At 43.0% G+C, this 14,474-nt stretch overlaps 1 protein-coding gene across 4 annotated transcripts in view; it reads left to right on the forward strand.

The window, feature by feature from the left end:
• Positions 1-3,021: 3,021 nt before the first annotated feature.
• The window catches only part of Tbce (tubulin folding cofactor E), a 49,707-nt gene continuing 38,254 nt past the window's right edge, over positions 3,022-14,474 (forward strand). Inside the window, exons 1-2 of one of the 4 annotated variants that reach the window (XM_047520598.1) lie at positions 3,022-3,239; positions 13,832-13,962. In XM_047520598.1, coding sequence (XP_047376554.1) covers positions 13,863-13,962 — 100 coding nt within the window. In that variant the 5' untranslated portion in view covers positions 3,022-3,239; positions 13,832-13,862. The other 3 variants (XM_047520600.1, XM_047520596.1, XM_047520599.1) reach the window with 3 other exon arrangements.

The following is a 14,474-nucleotide window of genomic DNA, read 5'->3' on the forward strand; positions in this document are numbered from 1 at the left end:
AGTCACGGCACCATTAAAAACTGAAAAGGCACCCAGACAAACCACTCCGGACGCAGAAACTCACACAAGAGATTTTATTAGGCAGACGAACAGTGTCTGCCCTAAAGAGAGAGAGAGCACACATGAGAGAGCATGGTGGGGAGCTTTGCTCAAGAAGTTGAATTTCCCGGGCTAAGGATGATCAGGTCAATTGCTGAGCACTTAAAATTCAAGGGCTATGGATTAGGCCAATGACTGCCGTGCACAAGCTGACAGGTGAACCAATGGCTGGCTAGGATGGTAGACTCAAAAGCTGGGGGTGCTGTCATGCCTCCTTGCCTTCCCCGCAGGCATGTCCTACAACCAACTGCCCAGGGGGGAGCCCCACAAGGTGGTAGGGTGCACTGGTTGTAGGCATCCCGAGGCCGGAGGTGAGAGCCAGACTGCAGGGCAAACCCAGCGCCCACCTGCTGCCTGCCATGGCTAGGCAACACCTGGCAGGTTCATGGGGGCAACGCACTGCATTGGCAGTTGCAGATCTGTTGCACCACTGCGGACCTGCTCGCCGGGCAGCCTACTGAGCACTACAAGGGGGTTTCAACTTCAGTTATTGCTAAATCCTGGGACTTAAATCACTTATTCTCTTCTGTTTTCCCTCAGATCTACTTTTTTTAAATGTTGGCCTCATTCTTTGTTGCTAAAGGTCAAACTCCTTCCCATGGTAAGAAAAAAGGTTACTGTCATCCATGGTCCTTATCAGCCAAGTACCATGACCTGGAAGGAAAAAGATCCTGTTCTGACTTTAGCAGTGAAGTCTTAGGGAGGCCTTTGATTGGCTGGGCTTTGGTCTTGTTGCCATCTTTGTGATGCAACATGTGGATATTACAAGGCAAGAACTCTACGGACTGAGCTATCTCCCCAGCCCCAAGGGAATAGTACTTAATGCTCTCCCTTGAAGTAGCTCCAAGCTCCTCTTTCAGTTTTGCCCCCACCTCTCTGGTTTAAGCCACCTTTATGTCCCTCTTCAGAAATGGGAACTTAACCCAGGGATGCTCTACCATTAAACTACATTCTCAACTCTTTTTATACTTTATTTTCACTAAATTTCCCAGGCTGGCCTTGAACTTCCTCCCAAGTAAGTGGTTCTAATGCACCACTATGCCCAGCACATATCTCACACCATTAAGCATACGTTTCTCCAGGATAGGAACACTGCATTTCTTTTTTCATTGCTAGATCGCCAGTGTCTAAAAATAGTCTTCAGTTCAAAGCTAGCACTCACTAAATATTTACTTAATGCATGAATGATGACACTCAAAATGGATTGCAGTGCAAATATTTTGAATTAAAGCTTTTGTCCTACAATGTTTGAGGTATGATTTTTACAGCAAATGGGATAATTAACCCTATGAACCTATGCTGTAGAGAAATCAAGGGATATGGGGAAACCTCCTTGGTGATATGAAGTCACTAATCACATTTGGGTAGGTGATTTTTGGAAGAACTGGAGGAAGGATAGCCAACATGTCAAGCAGGAAAGGATTAAAGTGAGAGAGAAATGAGGAAGAAGAGACGAGTATGTAGCCTTTTTTTTTTTTTTTTTGTAGTCAGATTGAATTTATTTTACTGAACTTAGACTCAAATATGATCAATCATTCTAACAAGTAAAAAAATTCAAATATCAGAGGGAAATCTATTTCAATCACAGAGTATGTAGCCTTTATTTTGGGAAAAACTTTATTTCAGGGGAGCATATTTATTTTGTATTACTGGGGCTATAACTCGGGGCCTTGAGCATGCTAGGCAATCTACCACTGAGCTAAAACCCGCCTCTTTGGGGGAAGAATTTAGAGGACAACCATTTCAAGAAGATAATGCAGTTGAGATAACAGTGCCCAGGATTGACATAAAGAGAGAAGACTGACAGCAAAGAGGTGTCATCTTTTCATTCTAAGCAAAACTGGGTAAATATCACAATTAATGAAGAAAGTAAAGTATTTTACAAAGAAAGATTCATGTTTTATATTTCTGTGGATCATCTGAATTTAATGGATGAGGTTAATTTTTCAAAAACTGGTTATTCTCAGGCAAAAAAATGACTTTAAAACTTCTGGGGTTGTCGCCTCAGATACTTAGGAGGAAGATCACAAGTTTGAGGCCAGCCTCCAATCCTGAGACCCTATCTCAAAAAATACAATCTACAGATAGAGCGCTAAAGATATAAAAATAAAAGTGGAATGTTTTCTAAAATCCTCTTAAAAATTTTAAGTTTTATACCTGTCTTGGAAAAGTACGATAATGATCCACATGGCTCAGAGGATTCTCCAAACAAGAATGGGATGGTGCATTCTTTCTGATAAGATTCCAAACAGCAGTTTCTGAGTCTTAGGACCAAAGTTTCGACGTCTATGTCCTTTCATTAACCAACAAAAGGAGGTTCGCAACGGGAATCTGCTCAACTTTAGCGTTCAGCACGCATGATACCTCCCTAAAGTGCTATTTATTGCCCCTTTGGTTGGGTTAGTGAAGCCCTCTATCTATTGCTTTTGCCGTGCAGGTGATCCACGGCCTTGCTCCTGACAGGTGAGCTCTCTAACAGCTTCTGTTTAAGCCCCGCTGTCACGTGCTCTGATCACGTGTCACACCCAGGGCCGGGCGTTTATTGAGTACCGTTTCTCGGTCCTCACAGCACTGCGTTGCATCACCCCTGGCTCTGGAGTGAACCCTGCGCATGCTGGGCAAACGCTCTACCACCGAGCCTTGTCCCCAGCCCTATCGTTAACTTTTCACAACCGCGACGGCGATGGGTGGCGGCTTTTCCTATTTTGTTTTCTGCACTTGCACTCATTTTCATCCCGCCTGCTGTCCTGGCTAGCTGACTTCCCTTTGCCGTCAGGGGGGCGCCGGCGCGGTGCTCTGTGACTTCGCACTGCCTACGCGGTAGACGCCCTGTCAACGTCACGCGCAATCTCTCTCCGGGATGGGAAGCCGCTGGGTGAGGGCCCTGAAGCCGGAGCATGCGCGATCACTGCACTGTCCTGTAGGTTTAGGCGCCGGGATCGCCTGGTCAGCAGCCGGCGGCTTCGGTGCTGGGGTTCCATCTGGGCACGCCGGTGCGTCCCCTGCCAGCTCCCTGGGCCGCCGCTCACTCCGTGGGGCCGGACTTCCTGTCTCCCCGAGGCACTTCCGCCCCGGCCGGAAGCTCCGCTGCCAGCCGCGCTCCGGGTGCCGCCGCCCCGACCAGCAGCTGCAGCGGTCAGGTGAGCCTCGGGCGTGGGGCGCGGAGGCCGGGTTGGGGGCTCGCCCTGCCGCCCCTTGCCCTTTCCTTTCCTGGACTTCCCCGGTCGTCAGCGCGACCCGGGCTCTGAGCTGCCCGCCAGGACGCGGTCGTCGCTCGTGAGGAGGTGGAGCTGCGCGGGCCGCCGCCCGCGGCTCGGCGCCCGGCGAGGAGGGCCGGCCCGCCGGACTCAGCGTCGGCGCGCGGAAGCCGGAGTCCGCCCTCCGCGGTGCGCTCGGCGCCGGCCGGGGCCGCCGGGGGTCGGGGTCCCACCGCGCGGGCCTGACAGCGGCTGGCAGGGGCAGAGAGCGCGGCGTCGGCTGGCGGTGTGAGGGCAGGCGCGGCCGCCGCCTTGCGGTTCGCTCGGTGGCCTCTCCGGTCTTTTTAGTTGTCTATGAGATGTGCTGTTAAACAGCGCGCCGCCGGGTCTCCGCGTCATGGTGACGGCCTGCCTTCTGGCTTGAGGTTCGCGTTGAACTTAACCGGCTCTGCCCGTCATGTGTTCGGGTCGGAACCGGGGGAGTCGGCCTGACTCCGCTCTTCGCAGGTGAGCCTTGGCAGTTTCTGTCGCCACGACCTGTCCGCACGGAACCACCCTCACTTGTTCAAGTTCTCCCTCACCTGGGTTAATGACACCTAACTAGTCTGCTGTTTTCCTCCTTTAGTCTGTTAGCATCACAGTATCTAGAGTGATCCTTCTGAAAAAAACAAAAAATCGAATGATCTACCATTTTACTCAGTAAAGTCAAGTGTTTGGAAACCTGGTCCAGCTTCCTGCTGGGTCTCATCTCTACTAATCTGATGACTGTGCTCTGTGGCCTGCCTCCCCAAGCACTTCCCCAGGATGTCTGCCTGGAGTGATCTGTGGTTCATTCTCTTTTCCAGTTTTTAGAATACTACCTTCTGCGGGAGGCCTTCCATTCTTAACATCGTGCTTGCCCTAGTGCTTATCATCACATGACAGTGATTTATTCTTTATTCTTTATCACATGTGTTTCTCCCCACTAGGTTAGAAACTCCATGGGGGAAGGGCTTTTTGGTTGGTTGGTTTGTTTTTTGGTACTGGAATTGAAAACAGAGGGGCTCTTTACCACTGAGCTGCATCCCCAGCTCTTTTAATTTGTTATTTTGAGCCAGGGCTTGCTAAATTGCAGAGACTGACCTCAATCTTGGAATCCTCCTGAGTCAACCTTTTGAGTCCTTGCCATTACAGGCATGCGCCTCCACACCCAACAGGTCTTCTGCCTTTAAAGAATAACAGTTACAGTCTGGGCACAATAACCCACCCACATAATCCCTGCGAGTTGGTAAACTGAGTCAGGAGGATCACAAATCCAAGGCCAGTCTGGGAAATTAGAAAGCCCCTTCTCAAAATAACAATCACAAAGATAATAAAATTTCAACTGATATTGTATAATTGAGAGAAAATAAAAGCAGCTTTGTAAAACACTATAGTTTTAAATTTTTGCTTTGTCGATGATACTCAATCCATGAATTCCTCTCATGGTTCTCCAGTTTTCCCAATTCTTAGTCTGATGAAGCTTGTAGATTTCTCCATAGACTGTTTAATTACAGAAAATAAAATACATAGGATTTCAGAGGTAACCAGTCACACGAAATAGTTATCAAAATACTTTGAAACAGTAATGTAATGTGTGTTTCTTTATTAACACATTAAAGGGCAAGATCTAGGTGGCAGGTCTTTTTGTTTTACAGTAGTGGAAATGGATCCCAAGTAGGCGTGCTCTTATCACTGGGCCATCCCCCCAGATCCAGTAGGTCTAAGAAATATTTCAGCTTTGAAACAGTGATGGATGTAAACTATATTTTGAGAAATCTACAACAACTACAATGTGATATCAAAATATTTGTGATTTCTAAAAATAGAATCACAGATGCTGCTAATTCAACTGATATTTTTCTGCCTATGTGTAAGGAAAGTGCAAAATTTTAGTTAAAAGTTAGTGAAAATTTTCAGTTAGAAAGTTTTTTTTTTTGTTGTTGTTTTTTTAATGCAATAATGCCTGAAATCCTAGCGGCTCAGGAGGCAGGAGGTTTGCAAGTTTAAAAATTTTAAAAGGCTAGGCATGTGGCTTAGTGGTTAAAGGCCCCTGGGTTCAATCCCTGGTACCAAAAAAAGTCAATTTTTTTCTTTTCTCTTTTCACGGTATTGGGGCTAGAACCCAGGGCTGTGCACATGGCAGGCAAGTTGCTGTACCACTGAGCTACAACCCCAGCTCTTTTTTACTTTTTAAAATTATGAGGTAGGTTTTACTGAGTTGTGCAGACTGGCCTACAGCTTGAAATCCTCCTGCCTTAGCCTTCTCAGCAACTGGGATTACAGGTGTGGGCCACAGTGTTCACATAGTGATTTACTGCATTGCGCTTGATCAAGTTCACTTTAGTCCCTTTAAAGATTGAGGCAAGATTTCCTTTCACTGTAGCCTTTTTTTCTTTTGTTTTTCTTTTTTCAGTGTGTGTTACTGTGAATTGAATTCAGGGCCTCACACATACTGGTCAATTGCCCTATCTCTGAGCTATATCCACAACTCTTTTTTATTTTTATTTGGGATAGGGTCTTGCTAAGTTGCTCCAGTTAGCCTGGAACTTGGGATCTCCTGGCTCAGCTTCCTGAGTTGCTAAGATAACAGGTGTGTGGCACTGAGTCCTGCCCATTTCTTTTTAAAGAAAAATTATCTAACAGGTTAGAGTCACTCTAAAATTAAATGGGCTATCTTTATTAGTTAGCCTGGCCACCATAGCCTTTTTTTTTTTTTTAAATAGTTATAAGTGGACACAATACCTTTATTTTTTGGTTATTTGATTATGTGGTACTGAGGATGGAACCCAGTATTTCACACATGCTAGGCTGGTACTCTAGTGCTGGGCCATAATCCCATCCCTCTCTCCCTAGTTTTGAGAGAGACTAGTCTCTGAATCCACTGATGCCAGATTTAAACTTGATCTTCTAATGTGACTTTCTGGAGATCGTGGCTTCCCCACTGAGATACATTCCCTCCCTTCCTTTACTTCATAATAATATTCACATCCTGACCCATTTCCTCTTTTGCTTCCCAGATTATAATCAGAATTCTGAAGTACTGGCTGATGCCTGTAATCCCAATGATTCTGGAGGCTGAGACAGGAGGATTACAAGTTTGAGGCCAGCTTCAACTAATTAGTGAGGCCCTCTGCAACTTAGTGAGACTTTGTCTCAAAATTTTAAAAAAGCTGGCTGGGGAAATAGCTCAGTTGGTAGAGTGGCTGGGTTCAATCCCTAGCACCAAAAAAAAAAAAAATTAAAAAAAGCATTGGGAATGTAACTCAGTAGCTCAGCAGTAAAGTATCCCCCAGTACAAAAAAAAAAAAAAAAAGTGTTTGTGTGTGTGTATACTAAAACTTAATAGAAGGAAAAAAAATTATTTGTGAAACTGTTGGAATCGGTTGGTATGAAAAAGAAAAAGTGTGATAGGATTGGGGATAGCAGTTCAGTGGTAGAACACTTGCCTAGCATGTGCAAGATCCTGGATAGCTCCCCAACCACCTCCCAAAAAAAGAAGAAAGAAAAATGTTATAACCAAAGTAGTGGAGGAAATACCCAGAAGGATATAGGAAATGATATTGTGGCCAAAACAGTCACTCAACTTATGGTCTCAGGTATCTAGTCCAGGAAGATATATACAGTACTGTTCTGAATATCAGTAAAAATTTGCTGAGATGGGCTCATCATGGGAATGGAAATATGTTTAAAGTAATCTTACATAAAATTTGAGAGATGTATTAGGTGTGTCAGGAAAACATTCTTGTTCGGTGCTAAGAAGTGGCATTAGGAAAGCATATGTGAGAAAGGAATAAGAACTCACATGGTGGCACAGGCCTGCATCCCAGCTACTTGGATCACAAGTTTCAGACCAACACGGGCAATTTAGAGAGGCCCTGTCTCAAAAGAACTGAGGATGTAGCTCAGAGCTGGAACTCTTGGGTTCAATCTCCAGGAATGCCAAAAAAAAAGAAAAAAAAAAAAAAAGGGGGGGGGCTGGAAATGTAGCTCCATGGTAGAGCTGTTGTCCAGCATGTCTTCTGAGGTCCTGGATTCAGTCCCCAGCATTGCAAAAAAAAAAAAAAGGAGGAGGAATAGATGTGTAGATTATGTCCCAGATCATTTGGGACATAAGCCCAATATTGTTCTCTACTACAGATTATAAAGTATCACAAAAATAAGACATGTGCTGGAGATTTCAGTTAGCATACAGTCTGCTCCAAGGACCGTTCTTTGTTTTTTTGGGGGGGTTGTATGTAGTGCTGTGGATTGAATCCACAGCCTTGTGCATGCTGTGCAGTACTGTACCACTGAGCTACATTCCCAGGCCCATTCTTTTCTAGGGAGAAAATTTGATTTTTTTTTTTTGCGGTGCTGGGGATTGAACCCAGGGCCTTGTGCTTGTGAGGTAGGCACTTTACCAACTGAGCTATCCCCAGCCCGAAAATTTGATTTTTATGTCCACTTTCATTTTTCACCATATGAGTTCTCTGGAAGAAGTGAGAGGAGAGGAAATATTCCTTTGGATTGAATTCTCAACAAGGAAGAAACAATAAATGGAAGAGCATGAAATATTGTGTGGAAAATAACTGCAGTTTTTGAAATTCTCCCCAGTGTTGAATGCAGTGCCCAAATTGCTGTCTTGAACATTAGGAAGGTGTAATTTGAAAAGTAGAGTAGAAAGACCATATTCTTATGATTCTGTGTCCTAATTAAAGCTAAGCAAATCAAAGCTCTATAAAACCTAAAATTTTCCAGATGCAGCGGTACATACCTTGTACTCCCAGTGACTTGGAACAGATGAGACAGGAGGAGACCAACTGCAATAATTTTAGCAAGGCCTTGTATTAAAATTTTAAATATTAAAAAAAAAAAAAAAGACTGTTTTGTAGCTCAGTGGTAGAGTGCTCCTGGGTTTAAGCCCCAGTATTTATGTGTGGGGGGGTGGACTATAATATTAAAATATTTACAATTTAATTTCAAATTATTAATTGTTAAAATATGCATTGCAAAACTTTTTCCATCCTAAATATTTTTGAGTGTATAATTTACTTATTTTAAGTACTTCATAAAAGTCTAACCACAATATTTGTTCTTTGGTAACTGACTTATTTTACTTAACATAATGTCCTCAAGGTTCATCCATGTTGTAGCCGGTGTCAGGATTTCTCTTTTTTTTTTGTTTTTTTGCAGTGCTAGGTATTGAACCCAGGGCCTTGTGCTTTTGAGGCAAGCACTCTACCAACTGAGCTACATCCTTATCCTCAAGAATTTCTTTTTAAGACTGAATAGTATTCCTTTGTGCGTACACACACACACACACCATATTTTTCATCCATTGAAGGACATTTCCATTGCTTGCATCTTTTGGCTCTTTATGAATAATGCTGCTACAAACATGTAAGTGCATATAGCTACTTTGGTCCATACTTTTCAATTCTTTTAAAATTAATTTGAGGAATTATGTTATTATTAAGATAGTAATGGAGGGCTGGGGGTTGTGGCTCAGTGGTAGAGTGCTTGCCTAGCATGTGTGAGGCACTGGGTTCAATTCTCAGCACCACATATAAATAAATGAATAAAATAAAGGTCTATCGACATCTAAAAAATATATTAAAAAAAAAAAGATGATAATGCAGGGCTGGGGAGATAGCTCAGTCGGTAGAGTGCTTGCCTTGCATGCACAAGGCCCTGGGTTCAATCCCCAGCACCGCAGAAAAAAAAAAAAAAAAAAAACGATAATGCAGCCAGGTGTGGTGACTTCAACTGCTCTAGAGGCTGAAGCAGGAGGATGGCAATTTCAAGGCCAGCTTTGGCAATTTAGTGAGACCCCCATCTCAGGGAACAAAAGAAACCACAACAATTAAAAAAAAAACCCAGACTGATGAGAAAAAAATCAAACCAATAGGAAATGGGCAAAGTACATGAATGGGTAGTTCACATAAAAGAAGAGATACTCAGCTTCCCTCATAATACTTCTGATGGGATCGTAAATCGGAACTGCCATTTTAAAAGGGGTATTTGGTATTAGCTATCAAAATTTAAAATGTTTGTGTCCTTTGACTCAGCAATCCGAGAGTTTTGGATGGGGATTTTGGCACTGGGGATTAAATCCAGAGATGCTCTATCACTGAGCCACATCCCCAACCCTTTTTATCTTATTTTGAGACAGTCTTAAGTTGCTGAGGTTGCCCTCAAACTTAAGATCCTCCCACCTCAGCCTCCTGAGTCACTGAGATTACAGGTGTGCACCACCATGCCTGGCTCACACCTGAACATTGTAGTGATTCTGTGGCCATGTTCAAAAGTGTTTATAGAAAAATATTTAATAAAGGAAGCATATGTCTCAGTTGTAATAAAATGTGTTTGCATGTAAGTGAAGGTTGAGCAGGTACTTAGAACTAATAAAAACCATTTTTAGGGTAAAGTAATTATAGTGATATTTAAGTGTTATGGTGGTAATCAGAAATGACTTTGGTGTTTATTTCTTTGCAACCTTAATCATCTGCAACTGTCTTTCCCATGAGAAGGGAGAAATGTATGAAGTCTTTGCTGCTGGGTGAGTGGTTTTCTGATCATTGTATGCCCAAACAGATCACATGTCACATTTGGAACATGGTTTTCATTTCTTGGTGTTAAAATTTACCTATGAAATTTGTAAATGAATTATGGGGGAAAACTTTGATTTTTTTTTTTTTTTTAAACTTTTTTATTTTTTTGGTACCAGGGTGCTTAATCCCTGAGCCACATTCCCAGCCCTTTTATATACTTCATTTAGAGACAGAGGCTTGTTAAGTTGCTTAGTGCCTTGCTAAGTCTGAGTCTGGCTTTGAACTACTGATCCTCTTGCCTCAACCTCCTGAGCTGCTGGGATTACAGGAGTGCAACATTGTGACCAGCTGAGAACTTGGAATTCTTATGAGGGTGGTTTAAATAAAGGCCTGTGAATGTTTACCTGGTACAGAGGTTTGAAAGATAAGACAGGTAGAAGGGAGAGCAGAAATGATGACATCATGATGTCCTTCAAACATTCTCGTGTCAGCTGGAAAGGGAGTGCGTTGCTGTGTCACAGTTGGAGAGGGCAGTACTAGAGGATGAGAGGTAGATTTCATGTCTGTGTGTGTGTGTTTGGTCCTGGGGATTGAACCCAGTGGTGCTCTCTTACTGAGATACATCCCTAGTCCTTTTTTTTTTTTAATTTTGAGATAGGCTCTCACCAAGTTGCCAAGGCTGCCTCAAACTTGTGATCCTCCTTTCTTTGCCTCCTGAGTTTCTGGGATGACAGGCATGCAGCACTGAGTCCTGCCCATCTTTATTTATTTATATATACATATGTATGTATGTATATGTGTGAATATATTTATTTTAGTTGTAAGTGGACACAGTACCTTTGTTTTTTTGTGGTCCTGAGGATCGAACCCAGGACCTCATGTGTACAGGGCGAGCTACCACTGAGCCACAAACCCAACCCTTGCCCATTTCTTTTTAAACAAGAATAAGCTAACAATGAGAGTTACCCCAAAACTAAATGGGCTACCTTTATTCATTAGGGAGCATGTGTATTTAAAAAGGCATCCCAGCTTAATGAAGGTTTGCAGGGCACCCAGATAGGCCACCACAGAAGAGAGATATGCCACTCAGATTCACGTGATTAGGAGAGGGCCCGGTGCAGGCAATTACAGAAGATCTAGGTGAGCAGCTAACTTCAGCACGGTGTTTGAACACTACAGTGAAGGTGAGAGAGGGAGGATGAAAGTGTCGTGTCAGCAGGGGGACCAGGAAGGCATCAAGTAGGTCCAACAGCAGGAAGCAGGGTAAACTCCTTGAAGCTGAGACAGGGGTCCAGTTTTCAGGTTGTCACTGAAGATCACAGCATCAAAAAACATTATTTGAAGGGTAAAGAGACTAGGCAGGATCATCAAAAATACTGACTTGATGCAGAGCCACTTCATGATTGAACATAGATATCTTATACATCCTGTGGCTGTGGGAATGAAAAGAATTGCTACTGGAGATCAGAGAGGATCTAGCATATGGAACTTTGTAATTTGTGAATTACGTGTACTTGTTAAGCGTGTCAATGGGAATGACTTCCTAATGTCTTGCTTCCTCCTCTTGCAGTTGCACACCTTGACTTTACTCACCCATTGATCACCAGCCTATTATTTTTCACTGGTAGCCCTATTTACAAGGTGGAAAGTTAGGGCTGAGCCCCAGCCAGAGTTTCAGACTTATGGTGGGACCTTAAGAGTTTCTGGTTAGATAACTCCATGCACTCTAGTTAATGGAAATTTCTTGTAGGAATGGAGTTCTCCAACCATTTATTAATCTCTCCTCAGGGAATAGAACTCAGCTTCTGAACATAGCCTTGGCCAGACCTTTTATAAGCTCTCTGTCTCTGAACTTCCTAAAACAAGTTCCTCCCACCAGTTCCTACCAGCCCATGGATCTTACCTCAAAATCATCCCGACTTTTCTATCATGTTTAGGCTCTGGAATGATTCTGTTGCTTTTCAGTGCTACTGGGCAGGTTTGGGTCTAGGTCTAGTATCCTGGCTCCTTGCTGTCTTCCTTTTTTGCTGCTGTTGTTGTTGCAAGAGATGGAACTCAGAGCTTCACATGGGCTGGGCAAACACTACCACTGAGCTACAGTCCCAGCCATGTCACCCTTCCCTGCCCTTTTTTTTTTTTTTTTTTTTTTTTAGTATTTTTGTTACGCATTATAGCTTTAGGTAATCACCGGGGTTCATTTTGGCATATTCATAAATGCATACCTTTCCTCCTATTTTTCAACGAAATTCAGCACCATTTGATATAGGATTTGTCTTGCAAGAATTGGGGAAAATGTTTTTTATGAAAGCCAGAGGACTTGATTTAGAGGAACTAATACTGAAATTTGATAAATTTACATTCATACAGATGATAATGCTCAGATTGTTTTGTAATATGGGTATATGTGACATAGACAATTCCAGGAACAGAAGAAATGACTACCATTTCTCAGTGGCGTGGGGAGAGGTACACAGGAGTAATACCAGAGCTGCCAATAGCCCACATACTAATGAAACTGTAATTATAATCCAAGAAGGTGTGATTCACAATGTATGCTTTTATTATATTCATGTATTATTACATGGTGATATTATTAAAATATAGAACTGTTTTCTTCAATAATCCTGTAACATGCATTTTAAAAATCCTTGCACTGGCATGCATGAGGCCCTGGGAAAAGGAAATTCTTGCACTGCCACATTGTTAACCTTTTGTAAGAAAAATCAAGGTTTCATGGGACACTGATGAGGTTGTGCTTGTAAACCACTTCTGCCAACAAAAGGAGCCCAAGGTTTTCAAGCTCTGGTCTCACGAGCTCTCTGCAGCATCTGGCACTATTGCTGCTCTGCTCCTTCTTGTAAACTTTGCCTCTTGAATTCTAAGACCCCAGAGTCTGGTTTTCTTTTTTCCTTTCTGGCTCTTCTTCCTCTTACTTAGGATTTTCTTCCTTCTCCCTTTCATTGGGGGTTCTGCTGTGGATCCTCTTTTTTTTTTTTCAGTGTCTTCCACTCTCACTGTATTTATTGTAAACTACGTGTTGATAACTCCTAGGTACTCATTTCTTTTTCTTTTTTTCGGTCCTGGAGGTTGAACTCGGGCACTTTACCACTGAGCTACATCCCCAGCCCTTTTTATTTTTTATTTTGGGATAGGGTTAATTGTTGAGTCTGACCTCAAACTTGCGACTCCTATGTTGTTGGATTTACAGGTGTGAGCCACTGTGCTGGCTAGATACCCAGTTCTGGTGCCAGCATGTCTTTTGAGCTGGAGGCCCTTATCCTTCATGACATTCTAGATACCTCAGGCACCTTTTAAGACCTTCTCTTTACTTTTAGGGTTCTCTGTGTGTGTGTTTATTTTAAATTTTTTTGTTTTTTTGTTTGTTTGGTACTGGGGATTGAACCCAAGGGCACTTTACTTCTGCGCTACATTCCCTGCCTTTTTGGTTGTTGTCGTTGTTGTTGTTTCTTTTGTTTGGCACCAGGGAATTGAGCTTAGCACTGAGCCACATCCCTGGCCCTTTTTTAATATTTTTGTTTGTTTTTTTCTACAATCCCACAGTGCTGGGGATTCGAACCTGGGCCTTGTGCATGCTAGGCAAGCACTCTACGAGATGGGCTATATCATCAGCACCTTTTTTTATATTTTTATTTAGAGAGAGGATCTCATTGAGTTGTTTGTGCCTCGCTGTTGCTGAGCCTGGGTTTGAACTTGTGATCCTCCTGCCTCAGCTTCCCAAGCCGCTGGGATTAAAGGTGTGCACCACCACGCCTGGCTCCCCTTTTGGGTTTTTTTATTTTGAGACAGTGTCTTTGGTAAGTTGCTTTGGCCTGGCTAAGTTGCTGAGGCTGGCTTTAAACTTTTGATCCTTCAGTCGCAACCTCCCAAATAGCTGGGATTATAGGTGCTTACCACTGCTCCTAGTTTTCTTAAAGAAATTTTATTAAAGTCTTCTCAATGCTGTGATTTTTTTTCCCCCTCTAGGTCTCACATTTTGGATTCTGGCTGTCTTATAATGAGTGATACTTTGATGTTAGATGTCATTGGTCGAAGAGTTGAAGTAAATGGAGAACATGGAACAGTGCGTTTTTCTGGCATTGTCCCTCCTGTGGCAGGTAAGTGGTGTGTGTGTGTGTGTGTGTGTGTGTGTGTGTGTGTGTGTGTGTTTTGCAGTTTTTTTCTGTGTAGGCATCTCACTAGCACTTTTTTTTGGTACCGGGTATTGAACTCTTGGTGGGGGGGGGGATAACCACTGAGCAACATTCCCAGCCCTTTTTTATATTTTATTTACAGACAGGGTCTCACTGAGTTTTTTAGCATCTCATTGAGTTGCTGGGGCTGACTTTGAACTCCAGATCCTCCTGCCTCAGCCTCCTCAGCAGCTGGGATTACAGGTGTGTACCACCACACCCAGCTCAGTAGCATTTTTTAGTATCAGTTTTGAGGAAATCAACAACCAATTGTAGATACTTTATACATAGCATTTTATTTGACTGACAAATGTCATGTAGTACACATGGTTTTGTTTAATTATATGCTATTATTTAGTACTTCTGTTTTATATTAATTCAACCATAAAATGTTGCCTTAAGAAATTCTAAAATGCCAAGTCTTGAATTTTCATAAT

Source organism: Sciurus carolinensis, chromosome 12 (genome assembly GCF_902686445.1).
Source record: "Sciurus carolinensis chromosome 12, mSciCar1.2, whole genome shotgun sequence".
Taxonomy (NCBI): Eukaryota; Metazoa; Chordata; class Mammalia; order Rodentia; family Sciuridae; genus Sciurus; species Sciurus carolinensis.